General features: G+C 47.3%; 1 protein-coding gene across 4 annotated transcripts in view; it reads right to left on the minus strand.

Moving 5' to 3' along the window:
• Nucleotides 1-896: 896 nt before the first annotated feature.
• Nucleotides 897-21,755, minus strand: part of INF2 (inverted formin 2) — a 45,161-nt gene continuing 24,302 nt past the window's right edge. For 2 of the 4 annotated variants that reach the window (XM_074583834.1, XM_074583835.1), the window contains 17 exons: nt 21,536-21,677; nt 20,126-21,022; nt 18,690-18,835; nt 18,542-18,603; nt 17,821-17,923; nt 17,651-17,736; nt 17,004-17,104; nt 15,614-15,684; nt 15,396-15,503; nt 14,337-14,407; nt 13,582-13,702; nt 12,623-12,787; nt 11,812-11,914; nt 10,811-10,969; nt 8,632-9,393; nt 7,054-7,113; nt 897-3,554 (listed from right to left, as the gene is read on the minus strand). In XM_074583834.1, the coding sequence (XP_074439935.1) occupies nt 7,055-7,113; nt 8,632-9,393; nt 10,811-10,969; nt 11,812-11,914; nt 12,623-12,787; nt 13,582-13,702; nt 14,337-14,407; nt 15,396-15,503; nt 15,614-15,684; nt 17,004-17,104; nt 17,651-17,736; nt 17,821-17,923; nt 18,542-18,603; nt 18,690-18,835; nt 20,126-21,022; nt 21,536-21,677 (3,156 nt within the window). In that variant the 3' untranslated portion in view covers nt 897-3,554; nt 7,054. The remainder of the gene's footprint in view (nt 3,555-7,053; nt 7,114-8,631; nt 9,394-10,810; nt 10,970-11,811; nt 11,915-12,622; nt 12,788-13,581; nt 13,703-14,336; nt 14,408-15,395; nt 15,504-15,613; nt 15,685-17,003; nt 17,105-17,650; nt 17,737-17,820; nt 17,924-18,541; nt 18,604-18,689; nt 18,836-20,125; nt 21,023-21,535; nt 21,678-21,755) is intronic. The other 2 variants (XM_074583836.1, XM_074583837.1) reach the window with 2 other exon arrangements.

Genomic DNA, 21,755 nt, shown 5'->3' on the forward strand with positions numbered 1-21,755 from the left:
GTACCTGCTGTATGCTAAGGAGTTGGAAATCTTTTTCTGTACTCTGGACCTACATTTCCATTGCAAATCCTGCAAACAATGCAGTTATTCTGCAACATTGTCACTGTGTAGTAATTGCAAACACCTGGAGAGGTCCAGTCACCGTCACTGTCCCATTTTTAACCCTCTGTAGTCACACTCCTAGACATGGCAAAGCTGTCTACATCCTGCCCACAGCTTGGTTGTGAGGTGACCAAAGAAAACATGGTTCGTGATGGAGTTGGCTGATGACTATTTGCTTCCAGATACATTAGGTGAACATAACACCATGACTAACACGTTCACCCATTTTTCATGGCCGGGACTGTTAACCACATAGGTAGAGTGAGCTAGGATTGGTACAGTGCTGACTTTTAGTATTGGTTAGCTTTTATGTTGGACTCAGTTGACCACTGTGCACAGAAAACCAGAAATACAAAGCTTTAGATCCAGGCTTTATGTTTCGACAGAATGAAAGCTGGTTAATTTTGCTGAAGCGGGCTCATGCGTTTTTCTTTTATTTCAATTTATCCTCTCTCTTTCTAACCAGAAGGTATTTCTCGGCCCCCTGTGCTCTGCTGAGTGTAGGAAGGGACTAAACAGTACACTCAAACTGAAAGATATTGGCATAACTTTGGACACAGGAATTTCAGCCATGCTCTAAGTACAGTACAACACTGTGGTGGTCCTCATGTACTAGATATAGCTCCCTTTATACTTCTCTGTTTCTTTGAGAGAAAACAATGGGTAATTATTACTAAGCATATCCAACAATTATATGCTTATGTGCTTTATAAACTATGTGGAAAATATAGGACTTTGATGGACAAATTCTGGTGAATCGTAAGTCTTCCCCATCCCCACAAGAGAAAGGAAACTTGTCAAGTACTTATTTTATTCTAAACTTTGAAATATTTTCAGTATTGAAATAAAAAAAAAAACAAACAAAAAAACCCCAAAAGACAAACACTGAAAATTCATCCCATTAAACATATCTGAATTCTGATGCGAAATACTTGGAAAAGACTGCTGCTGATTTCTTCCAAAGCTTCATTTTATCATATAGCCAATGATTACTTAAGGAATATGCAATTATTTGGCAGTTAGAAACTTGTGGTGTTCACAGCCCGGTTTACATACTGGACTCCATGTGCAGTTGCTGTAATAGATCACAAGAATTTTTTTTTTGAGGTCCAAAATCACTGTTGGCTTAAATGATCACAAACCTGTTGAAGTAGCTGCAAGTGACGTCGTTTTTACCAGCAATTAATTTGGCCTTGCAACCGCTGAAAAATCTTCAATATCACGAGCTTTGTTTCAAGATCACAAATGGAGCAAAACTGCAAATCCCAGTTGAATATCCTTCTTTGACCTGCTCTGATTCTGTCCCCTTGGTTCTTCTTAAATAATCACAGTAATGGAAGCAGAGCTGCTCTAGAGTAATAAATTATAAATGGTCCGCTTCAGCTTGCTTATTGAGACACGATTGTATGGATAATTTAATATAGTTTCCACAGATGACTATGGAACAAAGAACCAGCAGTGGTTCAAAATAACCCTTTTCTCCGTAAACTCTTGAGGGCAGCGGAAAGAAAATGCGAAAGGCTCTCCTTTTGAAGGTCAAGGCAAAGGCAATAAAACCTACGGCTGTGTGAAAAGAGCTGCTCTCTCTAGGTGGAAATGGGGGTAGCTGAAAGACCCAGACGGAGAAGTGGACGCCTGCTGCAGCATCTGAAGAGAGCAGCCTACGGAGCATCAGCAGGTAAAGTTCCCTAGGTAACATCCAGAAAGCCTGTTTGTTCCCGCATCCTGAATCTCCGAACGATGTTGTTTCTATTGATAAAACGCTGGGGTGGGGAGGAAAAGGCTGGCTGCTCACTGCAAGCCCGGGCTGCAGGCTCTTGCTGGAAGCATGGAGGTTGCAAAGCTGCTGGGAAAACGTGTTTTGATACTCAGATTTTTGTAGCTTGGGGTCTAAGCTGCAAGCAGAGAAGCTGAACTCAAGAGAAAAAGGACTGATGCTCAGGTGATGTGCTCCGAGACTGGAAAAAGAGGCGGGGAAAAAAGGAGGAAACCTGTAAATGTGATAGGGACAGATCTGCAAGTCAAACCTGGGATGGGTTAGGTGGTTCTGCAGGAAACGGGGCTGTGCTGCTCTGCGGGGTGTCCTGACTGAAGCTGCCCATGCGGCTGCTCTCAGCTGATCTTTGCTTTTGGTAACCGATTCTCAGTATGCTCATAGCAATGCTTTGGTTAAAATAAACCAGTGGTTTAATTCTTGGTGTAACTTCTAACTTAGTCCAGCAAAGTTTTCAGTATTACAAGGACATTACAAATCCTATTAAGCAAAGCAGAATAAGCTTTAGCCTGAACATTAGTCCAGCCACAGTGAGTTACCATATAAAGGCATAGTTCTTGAACGTACCCAGCTCTTCCACTTGATTCACGTTTCAGCACAGTATCACACCGTAGATTCAACAAACATAGATCATTTTAAACAGACAGCTATGTACAAAACTATGATACAGTGTTATTACAAAACTTGAGAAATAAAGCTCTGAATTTTTAAAACACAATACTGCACATTCCCAGTTTTAAAGCAAAAGTAACATCAATCTACACCTTCTGCAGCTTTGAACACAAAGACTTCTGAGTGCAAGCGGCTGACAAAGGCATCCAGACCCAGAGATGTACTGAAGGATGAGCTGAAAATGTGTCCAATAGAGCACTCTGGAAAACCTCTTTCTGGTGCTTTAATAACAGAAACTGGGGCCCTGGTTCTCCAAAACTTGATGGACGCATCTGTGCATGTGAGAAGACTACTGCAACACTACTGATGAGCTTCAACTTTATTGCACGTAAGCGTCACATAGGAACCAGACACTGTTTATATGGCCGTATGTTTGCTAAAATGCATACTTTTTTTAAAAAAAAAAACTTTTTTTTTTTTCCCCTGTAATCGATTTCCCTTGCTTAAAATGATTGAGAGTAAAAATACATTTGTCTGATCTGGGTCGTGGACCTGGTCCAATATAAATCATCAGTGGGCAACGAGAAGAGGGAGTAACACGCTTCCACAGGTGATGGTCCAGCCACTGCTTAATTTATACCCTTAATTTACTTAGGCACTGATATTTTAAAAATTTCTCTGAGGGCTAAACGCTGCAGTCCTTTCTTGGGCCACACTCAGCTGTCATTTCAAGAGGAGTTTGGCCTAAGAGCAGGTTGAAAGACTTGGCTTCCAGGATAGGGGGCGAGGGATCTGACCCTTTCACGCTGCCATGCACAGAATCGTCCCCCGTCCCCACAGGCACCCGGCACAGGCCGAGGGTGCCAAAGTCTCGGGGGGGCTCTTTGGGTCTTGCGGAGAGAAGTGAAAGGCTGTTCGATGGGAAGCGGTGTGTCCTGGTGGGGCAGAGGTGACCACAGTGGCGTTTCAGCGATGCAGAACCTGGCTCCTGGGAAGCTGGCAGCACTCCAGGGACATGTGAGCGGTTCGCTGGGTCTCTATTATTTCTTCTGCCTTGCCATGACACCTGCAGCAGGAGGGGGAAATGCAAACTATTTGCAACTATAAAATGAAAGCCGCATGTTTTTGCATGTATATCTAATGGTTGGGGTGCTACTAGGGAAACGAGTTTCACGTTCCTCAGACAACCTAAAACCAGGTAGAGCTAAATCTTTACATACTTAATAAAAACCTCATGTTTCCAGAACTGAGCCTGATGTTCAAGAGTTTGGGCAACATTGCTTTTAAGCTGGGTGTTAGTTCAGTCCAACAACACAAGTCTTGCATCTTCCAAGCAGAATATTGGAATATGCTTCTAGATATTAACTTGCTGAACTTACTAAATCTAGTGGATTTCATGGGACTGTCAGAAAGATGGGGCAGCACCCCATTGTTTTTAAAAGCCTAGCCCACTCCATAACCAAAGCTAATGCCATTTCTAATGACAGACATGAAGGCAAAGGCCATATAGGAAGACAAGCATTAGCCTGATGATCTCCTCATGGTCCATTAGCAAACTGCCCACAGACAATACTTAGCCTGCAGAAAGGGAGGTGAAGCATCTGGTTCTCTAGAATTAAAGGAAAACAATAAAATAAAATAAAATAAATAACTAAAAAAAGAAGGAAAACCTTGACTCTCAAACCCGGCTGTCTCTTTGCAGGGGAAGGCTGCTGTCTCACTGTGCCACGTATATGTCATAGCTGCTGGCAGGCAGCGCTGTGTCCCCCTCCTGCCCCTTCCCTGCCTCCTCACCAGGCTGCTGTCTTTGAGCGCTGACCTATGCTCCCGGTTTGGTTTGTTCTTTTATTTTCTAGGGAATAAATCAAGCAGATTTGCGAGCAGGGAAATTGCCAAAGCCTGGCTGCGTATGGACTTGTGCTTTCAAGACTTTTGTTTCCCCTAACCTTTCCAAGTGACATAAAGACGGGAGGAGAGGAAAAAGGGAGCCGCACAAACAGATGTGAACATTTGTCTGCAGTGATTCTCTAGGGTCTAAGACAAGGGAAATCCAAAAGCACCTCCCCTGAGTCCAGGTGTTTCTACAGTCCCTCCTCTGTTCGACTGTCAGCTTTTGTTAAATGGTCCTTCTTCAAGCTCTTTTTGGATTTGGCTGGGAATGAGTTCAGATGTTACCAGGGTGCACACAAACAGTGTGACCGCCAGTGCCTTGCTTCCACAGGAAAACCAGCTAAACCATTTATTTTGGGAATACGGAGATAACGGGGGATACCATTCTTTGGGTGTAAAAGCTGACATAAGGAATATTGACAGGAATACAGAAACTGTTGCACAGCAAGTTACAGTCAAGGTGAGGCAAGAGTCAAGTAGCTGATTACAGCAGTCCTTTTACTGCTCTGAAATATTATTTCAGAGTCACAGGCTGTTCCTGGGAGGCCAGATCCTGCCCTGACTCTGCTGCTGCTACAGAAGCTCTAAAAACTGATAAGGGGATCGAGTCTTGATACCTGCAGCTGGATCTGCACAAGAAGTAAGATTCCTGCGGCTTCACTGAGACCCAGCAACTTCCAGATCCAGCAAATCAGCCAGAGAGAGGAATATTCCATACCAAAAAAGAACTGGTGCTGTGACCTGAACAGACCGCATGCGCTTGGGCCAAAAAATAAAAGGTAATCTCTCCGAACAAAGAAAAAAATAATCAGGTGGAACATCCTGGGAAAAAATATTGAATTTGTTTCGTGGGGCTGTCCCATTCTTTGATGGGGAGCACTCGGCCTGCTGAGGCTGTCACATCAAGAGGGACAGCCTTCAGCTGCATTTGGGTGAGGAACCACTGTGGCTGGGAACTAAGAGAAGGAAAGGGGGTTTTGTTTCCGCTAATCTTGCCAAGTGACGTAACGATGGGAGCAGAGGAAAATGGGAACTGCAGGTTTCAAGGTGCAGCTCGTCTCTGCGCTCCCAGCACCGAAGCACATGCGGGCAGCCGTGCCAGGCGCTGCACTGCAAGGATGCGCTGAAGCAGCTGCCTGACTTGGTCACTTCGTAAAGGTACTGGTTTTCCATGCGTTCCTCTGTGTTGCTTTCCTACATCTTCTAAGGAGAATTCAAAGTGGTCTGTGTCTCTATTTTTTTCCAATACGACTTTTTTGAAGCCCGCATGCTGGAATCCCTGTGCTGAAAGCATACATAACCTGAGTTAATGCTTACCTCATGGTTTCAGCTGCCCTCCCTGTGCAGCATGACCACTGGTCCTGACATATTCCTTACCTGTGCATTGCTGCTACTGTTTTCTGCACTTGCTGTAAATCTTCCTTTGGATTTTTAAACCAACAGAGCTACTTCCCTTTTCCACTTAATGTAACCCTGCGGTACAGCATGGGAAGGGCCAAGAGGAGGGCAGGAGCAGTCAGGACTGTAACTACCCAATTTATATCTCATTTTCTCCTGCTAGCAGTGATGCTAGCATTTCCCGCATGGAAATCCCGCAGAAATTCCTCTGTTATACCTCCCCGGGGGCCAGGAAGGGGCCAGGGCTCCCAGCTGGGCTCCCGGCCCTGGGCACTGGGGATGCTGGAGAATAAATACATTCCTTTCAGGAAATGCGGCAGAGAGAGATTTGACGTTATTGATTCAGTTCATAAGAGATGCTCACCAGCATGGAAAGGACAATGTGTAACTATGCAATTTCAGTACAGTGGGTATCCCAATAGTTTCTTTTTCTTGCTTTTCTTTCCACTTGCTGTAAAAACAGGGAAAGTTTTGCAAATGAAAGTCTCATCCTGAAACTCCTTAAGGTTTCTTTTGAGGGGCAACTGTATGTTGCCAGCATCAGTGAAGGATGCAGGGAACTTGGTACACAATTTCACTAGAAATCGGGTTTGACTGTATTATTTTTTTTGGCGACAAAAGCCAAATGACCTACCTCACCCCCCCCTCCCTGCCCCATCCCAGAAAGCTGCATGAATGCACATAAGAAGTTTGCACGGTCTGTTTGCTCCAATGGACTAGTTTGTGTGCAACTCTGGAATTGAATTTGGCTTTGAGTTGGAGCTGGTATCTTGCTTCAACTAGTAGTTCTCCTTGGGTCCAGTGTTTTATTCCCTTTTCCAGATACCTACATTTAAATGGTGCTATAGCAGGTGGCTACCCACAAGCAAACCAAACATTGTTCTTCGCAGGAGGTAGGAACTGAAATTGCATTTTTACAGTTTTTGAGAAAATAATGGGATCAAAGCAAGGACTTTGTTTATCACACGAAGCTGGATTCACTTGGTTAGAAAAATGACTTCTAATTATCTGCAGGGAAAGGCGGTTTGGCTGCTGCTGACACAGAGGACAGACACGTGGGCTGCGACCCTGTGTTGAGCGGAGATCAGCACTGACTCCACTCAACACAAGATCAACACCCTGGAGAGTAAAAATCAGAGTAACAAATTTATTTTACATGTATTTGTGATTAGACACAACGACAAAAAGCTTAGCTGATATGCTGAATACTGATTAGGTCTGTGAAGTCCCAATACTGTGGTTAGTTCACATAAAAATACTTTTGCAAGTTTACATACCTCATTGTGTCACACAAACTTTTTTTGTTTTATTATCTCCAGTATCAGTCTCAACCTCTGCTTTTAAACAAAAGAGAGACACTAAATGTATCTGATCATGGCAAGGCAGATGTAACAACAGGGAACTTTTTAGGATGAAAACATTGTCTAGTAGCAGAGAGGTTCCTAAGCTGCCATCCCTGGATGCCGAGGGAGCCCTGTGGCTTTTGCAGGGATCAGTTCCTTAAGCCAGAAATACTCATTTCAGATGTGAGGAAAGCATCGCCACGGCTGGGAGTGTGGGGTGCTGCCGTTGCTGCAGCTCCTCCTGCTGTCTCCTGGGAAGCAAGTTTGGGAACCACTGCTCCAGAAAACCACTTCTGTTTTGTGGCTTGTTTTTTAACTAGGGGAAAGTGGCATGTTTAGAAACAGAAATAACTACAACCCCAAGGGTATGCCGGCATTATAAGGATAAGTCCCTCTCTGGTAGATGCTCAACCCATGCTGGCTTTCTCAGCAGTGGATATTCAAACCCTCTTTTCCTTTCTCCTTCACCTTGCTTGTAAGGAAAAGCATTAAACATTGATAAAAAGAGACTTCCGCCACTTTCCCGCCCATTTGTTTGACCCCAGGATCTTGAAGAAAACAGGCTTTGGACAGTATATTGCATCTTTCTGAAGGCCGACAGTATATTGAGTCTTTCTAAAGGCCGACAGACACACGTCTTCCCTATGTGGCACCTCTAATTTGGGATTGAAGTACCCACCTAAGGGTGGCATCAGCTCGGTAGAGTCTGAGGGACTTGGACGCACTTCCCAGGTTTGGGACAAGCTGTGGACTTTTGCCGTGAGGCAGAGACCTGGGTGGCTCCATGCCTTTGGCATCTGAGCTCTCTCCCGGCACGAGCTGGGCAGCACAGTGCAAGGGACGGGTTCATCTGGCCAAACACGAGCCTTTGCACGAGCACCATCAAGATGCTCTTTTTTTTCATTGTTGGCTTTCTCCCCTCACCCTGCAGCGATGGCTTCAGGGCCTGATGTTCAGGAGCCACCTAAAGTACCCCTGGGGCAGGCTGTCAAGTCACTGCAGGCAAAGCGCTTTTGCAACAACACTTAGGAGAGGAAAAACCAAACAACCCCTGGGCAGCGCTAATGGTGCTGCCTTTATGTGTTTATAAGTAGTTGAGAGGGGGTGATCCCTGATTAAGTACCCAGTATTAACTGCTCTTAATCACTGCTCTGGAGTCTAATGGAGCTCTTGTTTGCACATAACCGTGCCTTGTAGCTGTCTTTAGCACACTTGACAGATGTGCTTATTGCCATCTTTACTGCATGTGTAATGGGCTTTTTAATTATTGATTCATCATCACCCCTTTATGAATTACTTATAAATGTCAAGAGAATGAACAATGCTTTTGTTTTTCTTTTCAAATCTCTTTCAGGTTTAAAAAAAAAAAAAAAAACAGCTTCATGAAACAGCGTGGCTCTAGGGGCAGGGGGCATTGGACCTCACAGTGAGGAGGACCAGATTTACACAAATATACGGGGAAGCCTCCCCAGTTTAACTCAGTCCCCGAGGGCTATATATGAAATGGGCTACCTGAGTAGCTTTTGCTGTGTCTCTTCTTCTTCCTCCGTTTCCCAGATGGCCTCTGCTTTTCCCTGTCGGTGTGAGTTTGTCCTGGGGGGAGGGTTGCCGAACAAGAAGAGTCGGTGGCTGGCTCCTCCGAGAAGGACTTCTCTTGAGAGGTGTCCAACAGTGAGTCTGTACCAGGGTCTTCATTTTCCTTCACCATCTCTTTCGACTCTGCCCGATGAGCCTCATCGCAGGGAGCGGACTGAACACTGCCAGGGTCGATTCTGGTCTCGCTCAGACGGGTTTCTGGCTCCTGCATCAGACTGTAGCTCTCTGAGACATCTGGGCATTCCTTCTCCTGGCCTTCCAAGATGGACCCATTGACTTGGTCTATTGGAGCAGTGCCTGAACTGCTGCTCACAAACCTTATCCCCGAGCCTAAGTTAGCAGTAGAGAAGGCAATGGAGCCGCTCTTTGTGCTTGGCTGGAGGCTCACCCAGCTGTCTGCCTGCTTCATCCCGGCACCTGGCATGGGCTGACTGGCCCCGTCAGCCTCCACCAAGCTTACCAAGGGGCTTTCCGTCCGTGACTCTGGTGGCAAATTTCCTCCAGCATTGTTTTTAGATAATGCCTGGTTTGAAGCCGAGGCATTTGTAACATCTCCACCTGTCTCCACTGGGGCGGTGGTTGAGAGGGGAATGCTTTCTGAGGGACGTCCGTCGTCATTTTGCTTGGTCTTATCATTGATCTGCTTTCCTGCTGCTTGTGGATCCTTAAAGATTTTTCCTTTAAACAAAAAACACACAGTCAGCCATAGCTGCAGAGTTGCACCTGGGATCAACCAAGGCGTTTCTGCCACTGGAAGAGGTTACAAGCAAGCAGCTGCCTGTGGAGGGTGCACTGACCCTACAGCAGCTATGCAGAGGCAGCACCATTTTATCCTCTCTATACCTCCCCTCCTTATACCCACTGTGGTCATCCCAGTCAGACCCCAGCTCAGCAAAGCCCCTGCTCTGTTTTCAGCAGGTGTTTGTGTGTCTTTGCTGCCAACCGGCTGATTTCCATGGAAATCCCCGGACTCACAAGGGTGCCTGAAAGCCTACAGCAGGAAGAGGGTCCTGTGAGGTCCTGAACCAGCTGGGACTGCTGTCTTGGTCTGCACGAGGACTTCAAAACTGCCCATCAGCCAGCCTAATCCTGCCCTTGCAGAGCAGGTTTAGGAGACCCACAGTGCCCAAGTCAGGCTCTATGGTAGGCCAATGTCCTTGGCCTCATTCAATGCGCACTGACACCAAGGTCGAGAGACCAAAGAAAAGCTAAACCCATGGGCTGTCTCCCAACAAACACCTAAAGGACTTGGGTCCTTCTGCAAATAAGAGTTTTCTGATCTTTTTTTAAGGGCTTCTTTAGACTCCCAAAAGTAGACTAAGACAGGGTGCAGTGGTCTTCAAGGCAGTGACAAGCTGTGTTGCTGAGACTTGATAGCACAGAGAGGACTCGTGGAGATGACACCAGCGCCCTATCGGCATGGTTCTGTGGCTGACCCGTGGGCCATGCCTCTCAGAGGGTTGATGCCTCTCCGAGAGTTGGGGTTGTTCAGTCTGGAGAAAAGAAGGGTCCAAGGAGACCTTATAGTGGCCTACCAGTATCTTAAGGGGGCCTACAAGAAAGCTGGTGAGGGACTTTTTAGGATGTCGGGTAATGGTAGGACCAGAGGGAATGGATTAAAACTAGGGATGGGTCGATTCAGACTGGACGTTAGGAAGAAGTTCTTCACCATGAGGGTGGTGAGACACTGAAACAGGTTGCCCAGAGAGGTGGTGGAAGCCCCATCCCTGGAAGTTTTTAAGGCCAGGCTGGATGGGTCTCTGGGCAACCTGATCTAGTGGGAGTTGTCCCTGCCCATGGCAGGGGGGTTGGAACTAGATGATCTTTAAGGTCCCTTCCAACCCTAACAATTCTATGATTCTAAATGATAAGCATGGGTGCAAGGCCATGCTGCTCCAAACTGCTGGTAATTCTGGGACAGACCTGGCTGGCAACAGGGCTCTCTGCTCCTCTTCTCCGGGGCACTGGCTGCAAAGCCCGCTTAAATAAAATGCCCCAAATGCAAACGCTGAGGCTTCTTGCTTGTGTGCTTGGCTCAGGCTGAGAGGCAGATGGGAATGAACAGCTGCAGGTAGAGTCAGGTCTGTGTCCTTACCAGACTGGCTGTCCTCTGGATTCTCCGCAGGCAAGGTTTTAGGAATTGCATCCGACTCGTGTCTGTTCTTTGTCTTTCTCAGCGTGAACCCTTTCCTTATGTCGGCCAGCAGCGCATCGATGACGCACACCTCCTCCTGCTTCACCACCCCCTTCTTAACTGGGATAGAGAGAGATGGGTGTTAAATCTGCCCATGAGATGGGGCAGAAGGAGACTTTGTGGTGGTGCTGGTGCTTGGGGTGGGTACCGCTGTCCCAGTACAAGCAACCGCTGGGCAAAAGCAAGGCACCGATGCCAGGCCTGGGAGCAGCCCATGCTCCGTGCCCCCGCAGCAGCGTGTCCTGGCTGAAGTCAAAGGGTTTACCCTAATGCTTGGGTGCTACAGGCTGGCACCAGTGGCACCAGCTCTCCCTAGACTTGTGCCTGGTTGCACTATGACCTTGAAACGCCTCCTGTTTGCTGTGCGTGTTAGTGGGGGCTTTTTTATTGGGGGGTGGAGGGCAGGGAAAGAGGGGAAATAATAATTTTTTTTTTCCTCTCAGTTTCTTCCAATTGTACTTTTCAGTTGTGCCTTTCATTTTCATCCAGAGAAAGGCAGATTTAAATTATCTGCAAAATTTTTGGGATGTCAGTAGTCTGTGTCAAAGAAAGACTATTCAAATGTATACGGGGATTTTGGAGGGGGGGAGAAGTCAAATGTTTCTTGTTAGATTTGGGATTCAAAAGTTATGTTTAGAAACTGAAAAAGTTAGCTGAAATGTTTCAGTTTGATTTTTTTTTTCCCTCTGCTGTTCAGTCAGAAAACCTAAAATTAACTTCTCTGCCCAGCTGCAACTGTGAAAAGTCAGTTCTAAGCTATGGCTGTAAGACACCTAAAAGCCTTTAGTCAGCCAGCACCTGGAAACCCACAAAATAAATTACCATTATGGTCCATTAAAGCAGGACCAGCAAAGAGCTCCTACCAGCTCCGTCTCTTTTTTGAAGCCCTTTCAGATACTCACTGACTTTTCCATTTTCTCCCTTCTGTCTCTTCCCCTCTTCCTCTTCCAGCTGTTTCTTCCTCTTCTCTGCTTTGGCAGCTTGCTCCTTTCTGTCCTTGTTTTCCTGCAGTGAGGTAACAGGGATATGAGAAAGTTGGACAGGAGTCTGCCAGAAAAGCCGATGAAGAGAAAGAAGACCTGCAAGTGGTTGCAAAGGAGAAGAGAAATTCTGGCCTTATCCTGTGCAGTAAATAAAATGGGAAAGGGGAATAAGGGCTGTGTCGCCAAGAGGGTGAGAGGGAGACCGCTGGCTTGGCCAGGGTTCTGCCACATCCCAGTAGGAGGTGGCGGTGGTGATCTGCCTAACACCGTTACCTACCAGTGTGCAGATCTTCTGACTGACTTTTAGCTGAGGTAAAAGTAGAAGGTACTGAAGCCACAATTTCCTCCAAACTGGTTCCTCCAAGCACATCCCCTTTCTGAGTCTGTTTGCTCAGGTTGGAGCAAAGGGTTAAGTTTTATAAGCCCGTTCCTCTGAAGCTTACATACTTGACTCCAAAGCATCTTTGTGACTCTGCAGCTGAAGCTGCACCAAAATCACACATCACCAGGGTCTGGACCAGGCCGGGAGCACCAGCACTGTATGAGGATGCAGTGGAGCTGGGATCAGACACTCCTTCCCCAGGTGACCTCATCCCAAGTGCTCAGAGGAGGAGGTGGTAACCAGCACCTTCCCCCCACCAGATTTGGGTGCCTGTCCCACCCCTGGCTGTCAGAGCAGAAGCATGCACCAGTACTAGGGCTGCTCAGCATCATGTGCACAGATGCCAACCTTCAGGGCTCGGATGAAGAGATCTCTGAAGGTCTTCATGGTGCTAAATATGTCCTCTAAGGACAACTTGCTTGGGTCTTCACAGAGATAATTTGCAAGTTCTTCTCTCTTCCTTTCAATGTTTTCAAATTCTTCTTCCAGCTTTCTGGAGGCATCAATGCTATCCTGAAATGCATTTAATATACACGGTTAAACAGAGGACAATGAGTGAAGTGCACTTAAAGAAAAAAGGATGTCAATGTAAGAGCTTGGAGCAGGATTCTGGGCCCTGGCTTTTAACTGCAGCAGAGCTTACAAGGTGGCAAGAAACTAAGATCTGCAGATGACCTTTGCTCCTGGTGACTGTGCTGTGCCAGTTTACCAGTAGCTTGAGCAAAACATAGAATCACAGAATGGTTCGGGTTGGAAGGGATCTTAAAGATCATCTAGTTCCAACCCCCCTGCCCTGGGCAGGGACAACTCCCACTAGACCGGGTTGCTCAGAGCCCCATCCAGCCTGGCCTTGAACACCTCCAGAGGTGGGGCTACTTTTTTGGAACCCTTCTTGGGGGTGGGTGCCGATTTGGCGGGTTTGGGCATGGCGCTGTGGGGCCGGTTCAACTACATGGGACGGAATGGAGTGGAGCTCCAGTGGAAAGCTCAATGCAAAGCTTAATCCCAAGCAATGGGCTTTACTCTGGTGATCCACACAGAGGCTGAACATCTTCACTCAAAGTGAGTCCACACAACAGAGTGAAGAGAGCAGCTGGGGCAGGGGCCTTAAGAAATGGCCTCACCAAAGGCATCTAGGTTTGGGGTGGAGCTGGCAAATAAACACCAATGGGTTGTATGGCATCACAGCCTATTTGCAAATCTGAGAGCATGTCCTGCGGCAGTATTTTCCACCCTCTCATGAGTCCGCACTGAGGACTGCCTTTGTGTGTGTAATGTGGAAGATATAAGGGAGCTTGATTACTGACCTGGATAGGTTTCTCGTATTGTTGTTTCACATTGTCATTTGATGATAAGACTTTTTTCTGAAGCTCCAGCAACTTCTTTAAATTGGTACTGGACTCCGTGCGTATAATATCAAGATTAATTCTGAAATCACAAAGAACCCCCCCATTAGTTGATACTCCAGCATCCTGCGCTGACCAAAGAGAGGACAAGTCTGAGCTGGCAGTGTCACTGTCCCTCTGCTTCCCACCACTTCACTGAACTGAAACTTGAACTCTGAGCTCTCTATACAGTCCGAGCTCATGAAAAACAGCCTCTCTCCACAGCACTTATGAAAAAGCTGACAGGTCTACCTACAACTTTGTCTACTGAGTAGATGAATGCCCCCACAAAAGTCCACCCATTCAAAAGGCAGTTCTCCACCCTCAGAGCTCAGCATTAGCTCACTTCCCCTGGTTGAAGGCACCTCAGAAACGCTTCTGGGTAGCTGGCCTTCATAAGCTTTTGCTACCACAAAGGCAGTGCAGATTTTGAAATATCTTGGGAGGCAGCATTAACTGAACACTCTGCAAATTTCAGCCCTAAGTGTTGCCAGCTGTAGTGGAACTATTATATATTAAAGGGGTTTCAACATTCATCAACCAAATCTTTCAGTTAAAACTAAAACATCTTGTTGATGTGCTCTACCAGCTGTGTGTGTCCTAATTTCTGGTACATTGTTGATGTGTATAGGATTTATTTTTGTTTGTAATCTGAAGGAAGTGACACACGATTTTACCCTGCTGCTTTTGAAACATATTCAAGATCCTTTGGCAGTTCCAGTAGGTCCGTGTGGCTGTTTTCTACTTCCTAAAGCAGAAGAGAGAAAGAAGTGTTATTTTCTGTGTGGCAGGACCTGAGAGGAAGTTGAGGGGAAGAGATATGGGCAGACATGCCCGGGGAAGGACAACTACGCTGTGTCCTGCTGCTGCTCCCACTCTGCAGTTTGCTTTGCCTTGCAGAGCCGAGCCACATTCAAAACAGGACAGCACATTCAGAGAGGAAAGGCATTGCTTCTGGGCTACAAAAACATACAAGGGGGCTGAATGTTGAGAAATACTCATAGTTCAAAGCAAAGCTGACCTGCTGCTGAGCTCTTCTTCTACCCTCTTCTGAGACACATACTCTTGACTATGGGAGGAGGCCAAGACTGTGGTTTGATGCAGTCTGGTACTTCCTACGGTCCCAGGAGGGTATCAAAAGGGCTTGAGTCTTATTTGCATGATTTACTTTTATGGCAGAAGCTACTGCCAGCTAAATCAGGGCTTGAACACGCATAACTGGAATGGAGGGACCTTGGTGAATGACGGTGGCAGAGCAGAGAAGGGAGAAAAGAGAAAAAAACACAGCAATGCAGGGAATTAGAAAGCCATGGGGGTTGGAGGGGAGCATGAAAAGCTCAAGCATAGTCTGGTGGAAAAGTAAGAGACCATGGAAAGGCAGAAGGGCTGAATGGGTACAGGCCAGCCAGGATAGATTTGGTAGCCATGTGCTGTGTGGGCCGCAGATGACGATGTGCAGATTGCACCAATATGAAGAAGGAAGTTCAGCCATTGCAGGGAAAGATGCTGGAGCAAAGCAGAACAGGTCTTAGAATAAAGAGCTCCCTGAGTAGTCCCCACAAACAGCCTCCACCAGCCTAAGTGAATCAAGCGCTCCCAACTTGTGACACTCTGCAGTTAGACAGGGAGGATACGGATAAGAGTGTGTGCCATTAGCTGTAAGTAGAGTAGGAGAAATGGTTCATCTGTGATAAAGTCCTCCTCCTTCCCTATCTCCCAGGACTTGGCAGTGGTACCTCCAGAATATGGTGAAGCAGCGTAATGCGGGTTTGGTTTGCTTTGGTTTCTGTTAGTTTGAGTAAAGTGCTGATTTTAAACCCATCGGCGTTGCCCGTGTGACTTCCCTACAAGACAGAAAAAAAGCAGATGTAACTCCCATGTCCACCCAAATTACAGCCCTAAAGAAGATCATCCACATACTGTAATGGTGGGAGGACAAGGCAGAAGTCCTTACATAGTTCAGAAAGTTTCCAACTTTGAGAATCAGTTGACAAAAGAGCGGCAGGCGATGACTGTTCAGAAGATCTGAAAAACAGAAAGGACTTTTAAACAAAAGCCTCTGTTACACCACATTTCTTAAACTGCATTGAAATTGGGCTTATGCATTCCACCAAACCAAATCTGATTTTTCAGCTTTGCAGCCCAATGGCCCAACCTGCAGAGAAACTGATTCTGTATAGATCCAATTCCTTACGTTGGGCTTAATAGAAGTTTTTTTGACTTACGTTTCTTTCTTTACATCTGGTCTCTCATTCCTAATGGAAAATAACCTGGAGTTGCACCCTTCTCACTAACAGCCATCAGCTTGCTGCCTTCCTTGGAAGTACCTCGAATTACCCTGGTGTGGGCGAGGGTAACGGGGCTGTAATTTTAATCTTGCAGACTCCGTTCAGCTGTGTAGTGAAGCCAGTTCTGACAGCCCTGCGATTATCTGCCAGCTGCTAAATCCAGACACGTTCACCCTGTTCTTGGTCTCGCATGGTGGAGGTGATTATCAGGGCATAAAGGGTACAGTCCCTGTCCTTGCTTTGATGACACGGTGCTGCAGTGGTGTGCTTTCTGAAGTGCTCAGCTTTGAGGCAAGAACAGCTCCAAAAGGAGAAGAGGGCTGCTGGGAAGACACTTCTGGGGGGGAAGCTTCAGTTTGTCCCAGCGGGCAGCTGTAATTCCAGATGGAGAACCCCCCAGCAGGAGTTGGGGCTCTTTAGGACAGGCGGCACTTGACAGTGCCAAGAAGAGCATCCTGCTCTCAGCGGAGTGGGACCTGAGGTTTCTGCCACAGGAAGCCAAAACCTACTGCATGATCTCTCCATGTACTCACAAAATTGGAGCATCACAAAATTTATAGCCCAAAATAAGAAACTTTTTCTCCTGGTTCCATTTGTAGGCAGGGAAAAACTAAAGCTTCACTACTTTCTGGGCAAAGTTTGGGGTGTGCTTTTCTGGCAGCAGAGAAAACTGCTTTGCAAAGGTCTTAACGTGGCAAATACTGCTGGATGAATTAGCTGTACACAGGGCCAGCTCTGCTGTCTTTATTCAGCTCCTTTCAAAGGGCTGACAAGCTTCCGGTGCTTCACTGTTCAAAGTGTTTCAGAGGAATACAGCTGCTGCAGAAAAAGAGGCACGAGGGTGAGGGAAAATGATCTCTGGTCCTATTATGGGCTCCGACCATCAGTGGAGATACCTAGAGCTGCATCCCGTATTCTGCAGTGAACCAGTGAACGAACCGCAGGGGAGTTTTTTCGGGGGACTGGATAGACTCATTGTAGAGCTCCAGGGGAGTTGTTTGGGGTTTACAGCTTCCTGACATAAATAAGATCCAGAAATAAGGTCAGGTCATTTACCTTCGCAGGCTCTCTGGATGGTTTCGGCTTTCGGCTGAATCATGTCCAGCACAACGGTGGTCTCTTCACAGATCAGCATACATTCAATGCGCAGCTGGTAGCTAAGGACAGAGATTGATTCAAAGCTTAAAGGCACTGCGATCTTGGCCCTCTTCCCACATCACCGGTAAGTCTGGCAACCCCACAACACAGCTGTCAACCCCATCCACATCAAACCAACGTCTGTGGCTTGTGGAGGGAGATGAGGGGCTGCCACTTGCCTTGGGGACCAGGAGGGATGTAGCTTCTGCTGACACGGTGTGATTAGGAAAAACAAGACTGACCACTGTGTGAGATATGGGTTCCATCTTCTTGGCACTGCATTTAGCACTGCCTTTCAGTGAGTTACGGGGCCTCCTTGGGCAGGTCTGACCCAGGGTCTGGGCCAGCTTCTGCCACTTCAGAGGGAGCGGAGGTTCTGGAGCAGCAGGAGCCACAACAGCCCTTCACCTAAGGGTAACAGGCAACGGGAAGGCTTTAAGGTGGAAGGGGAGATGCACTAGCTATATCCATCGGTATCTGTCTGTGAGGCTTCTATAAGGAACTTGAACTTCTCAGAGGTAAACCCGGAAAGAGATTGGGCTGAAGTTCATGAACAACACCCGTACCTGGGAATCTGAAGGAGGAGAAGATAAAACTGATCTGCATTTGCTAGCTTTGATTTCTCTTCTTTGAAGGCCTTCAGGTTTTCTATCTAAAGAGAAATAAAGAATCAAGACTGCAGGACTACACTGTGTGTTCAACTCTGTGAACTAAGGGTACCATTTTTCCTCCTGACCTCATGCTTTTCAGGCAGCAGCTTCAGCAACTGCTTCAGAACCTCAACGTCGAACTTGGCCCGGTCCCCATTCTGGACCATGGCAGCCACCTCTTCGTTGGAGCTGCAGGGAGGAGGAGCAGAGTCAGCCATCACCCAAAGCCCCCTCTTCCACAATCACATGCTACTGAGACATGTACCTGTGCAAGCGCTCCGTGCTTTCCCTAGTGAGAGCAACGATAATCCAAAAGGAAAGATATGTCCCCGGAACTGGGACCTGGGTCCCTGCTATGCCTCAAATTTAGTTTCTGGCCCTGGACAAATGACTCAAGGCCAAAGATCAATCTTGCAACTCAGATGACTGTCTCTGGGCATTTGATTACCTTAAAAAAAATATTTAATTCTTAAATTTTCCATTGGCCCTGTTCTGAGGAGGGGTTCGACCTCCAGAGGTGTCTCACGGCCTAAGTCACCCTAAGAGTCTGTGCCACAACTTCATCTGTAACATGGAGATGTAACGCCTTTTCCATCTTACAGGGATGTTGTAGGTAAAAATACAATTAAACACCTAAACTCAGTATTTTAAAGACAGCATAGGACAAACTGGGAAACGTTCAGATGTTTCGGTTACACAGACCACCAAAGCAGATTAGCTAGAATAGATTTCATGAGGACCTTCCAGACACTACACAAAACCTGCTCAAAGTTTTGTCAACTGTCACGAAAATTGGCCATATCTTACCATTTAAATTGCTTCAAAAATATGTTCAAATTGAGACTTTTCTTGGAGTCCAAAAATGTGATCTTCATTAAAGAAAAAGAAGATATCTCGTATTAGATGAGCTGTCTGCAGTGATCTTTATTCGAAAGAATGAGAGGGACCTCCTCACCTCCTTTGGTTCTGCCTTCACTGGTGCGGCCGTTTTCTCCTTGGGGGTTGGTTGTGGAAAGCAAAACAGCTGCTCTATGCTTGTGTAATTGGGCTCTATAGTTTCCTCGCTGCTGCTGCTCACTGAAGCCCACATTGAGTGACTTTCTGAAAAAAGACAAGGTGTTCAGCCTGGCTACAGGGACAGCTGAAAGCTCCTGGCTTTTGGGGCAAGGTGAGCTGCTAGAAGGGAAACTTCTCAGAAGATGAATGAAATAAGAAGAGGCATATGTGTCCTGAACAAATGCTAATTATTTGGGAGGGACAAGTCCCACAGGCAGGATCCAAAGAGCCTGAAAGGTAATTAAACCTGGTGCTTTACCCCAAGATGAGCTGGTAAGGGGATGCAGCACTGGGCACAGAGAGGCTGTCCAGCCCCATCCCTCCCTATACAACTGCATTCTCCTCCACGGTAGGCAAAGCCGGTCAGCATGAGAAGGGGCTCAGCCATTTCTTTCCTAGTCCCACGGCTGATGTTATTTTCGCTTCCTTGCATGCTAGCTGAGGGATCGGCCACAACCTGGCTATCTTCTGACTGTGACCTTCCTCTCTTTTTCATTTTATAATCAAGCCTCCTTGTATAATGCTGGCTACAGGAGTGCTTGAATGAGTTCCCACTGCGCTTTCTTAAACATCTTTTTCTTAAAAAAAGCCATCACCCAAACACGCCTGTAGAAGTCTCTACAGAAATAATCCCAAAAATTAACTGCTCCTGTGATTGAAAACACGCCTTATTTAGACTTCACCTATGCCGGCCTCCATGCAGTGGATGCCTTGCTTGTCTAGGACAAAGCTGACGTTGCCTGTCCTGGCCGCTTCTCACATATCATGCATCTCTCTGGATCCACTAGGACAGGGAAATGGAACCCAAAAATCAAGAGACAAGTCAATTATTCTCATGGGTTTCCAATTCTTTCAATGTCCTCCTTGAACTGTGATGTGATCCTTACCTGCACTCTTTAATATACTTTAATATGACTTCAATATACCCAGATGCAAGTATAGATGAACTGGGGAATTAAAGTCTGGGGCACCCAGATCAGAACCTGTTGAGAACTCAAGTCTAAGGCATGTCATGGTGGATTAGGGAAATATTCCCATCCCTCCCCCTTCTTTTAATTTCAAAGTATTTTAGTTATAAACAAGCTATTCCAAACTACTGATTTAGCTGTAATTAAATATTATATTATATTATATTATATTATATTATATTATATTATATTATATTATATTATATTAATTAGTAGTTTCATGCCACTTTTATTTATTTAAGCTCTGAAGGTCAGAGGTAATGGAAATCAGGGAAGTTCTGTATCTAAAGGCAATCGACCGCATTTGATAAACTCAAAGATCGTGTCACCCCTAAAGCAGCGGTGACTCTATGACAGAAGCACCCACCTCTCACCACGTTGGAGGGCAGCTTCTGCCAGTTCAGCTTCTTCATTCTCAGTGTTGGCGTCTTCACTGTCTTGGGGGGAGGCCTGCCCAAGCCAAGAGGGCAGCTGAACTGGGAGGCCACCACGGCTTCTATATGATCTCCTGCCGTGCCAGGCATTAGAGGGGGAGGGGGAGGGATGCCACCCATGCCAGGCAATGGGGGTGGAGGGGGAGGGATGCCCCCCATGCCAGGCAATGGGGGTGGGGGTGGAGGGATGCCACCCATGCCAGGCAATGGGGGTGGAGGGGGTGGGATGCCCCCCATGCCAGGCAATGGGGGTGGGGGTGGAGGGATGCCACCCATGCCAGGCAATGGTGGTGGAGGGGGTGGGATGCCACCCATGCCAGGCAATGGGGGGGGAGGGGGAGGGATACCCACCATGCTGGGCAACAGGGGTGGAGGGGGAGGGATGCCCCCCATGCCAGGCAATGGGGGTGGGGGTGGAGGGACGCCAAGGAGTGGAGGGGCTGGAGGTGCATTCATCATGGGGGATGTGGACGTGGGGGTCACCGCTGCTGTGCCAGAGGGTGGGGGTGGAGGTGGTGGAGGCGGGGGTGCTGGGGCAGGAGCAGTGTTGGGTGGAGGGTTAGATGTCTCTGGCGAAGCAGAGCAGGCTGTAAGCTGGGAGGATGAGATCTTCTTTTCATTGGCGGGTGGCCCTGAGGGAGGTGCTGGTGTGTTGGAGGGGTTTGATGATCCCGCTGGGCTCCGAGCTGCACGTGCACATGGTTCTCGCTCAGCCTGCACGCCTTCATTCGCACTCCCGGAGAGCCGGTTTTCAGCTCGCTTTTGCTTGTTTGGATGTTTCTTGATAGATAGCAGCCTCTCAATGACTTCTTCAACTGTGTTTCCTTGGACTAAAGAAACGAGTCGGGGTCAGAGAAGGGGATGGGGCCCAAAGGTTGGTTTATGCTATTCAACCATTGCCAAGCAGCAGATCTGGAGCCACAGAGCCCACACACCTGCACTTCTAGCTTCCCGGCAATTTCCTTCCCATGGTCCTGGTCCAAAACCACTGTTTTGAGCATGCCTGCCAGCAAGACTAGTCAGCACCAGCAGCAGAATGCCAACAAGGACAGATTTCCACTGACTCCCACAACGTAAAGCTCAGGGCTTAACCATCCAAGCACAACCATGAATCCCGAGCCCACAGCTAAATGTGACCAGCTCTCCCTGGTATCCGCGTGGCTGGGGCTTTGCATCAAGACTTGACCCTACGCAGGAGGTGTAGCTTTGTCCCAGCTTCTGTTCAGCTTTTAGCAAGTCCCACAGACTATTTCATGCGCATTGGGGAAGGACTTCTGTGGCAGTGAGTAGGATGGGGGAAAACAAGAGGAGAGTGCAAGGCTGGATATATATGTCATTCTTACTGTCATTTGCGAGCAAAAGGGCTCTGTTCACTACCGCGTCCAAGGACTCCCACAGCAGGAGGCTGGACTGATGAGATGGTTCCAAGTGCAGCAGGCTCTGAAGGATGGACAGCAGCTGGATGGAGACCGGAGAGCGGCTCACCTGGAAGAAAGGGCAGCTTTCCATCACGGCAAGGCTGATTCCAAGTAAAGTGTGTTAACTTTGCCATTGCATGACTTG

The sequence above is a fragment of the Larus michahellis genome, chromosome 4 (assembly GCF_964199755.1).
Source record: "Larus michahellis chromosome 4, bLarMic1.1, whole genome shotgun sequence".
NCBI classification, from domain to species: Eukaryota; Metazoa; Chordata; class Aves; order Charadriiformes; family Laridae; genus Larus; species Larus michahellis.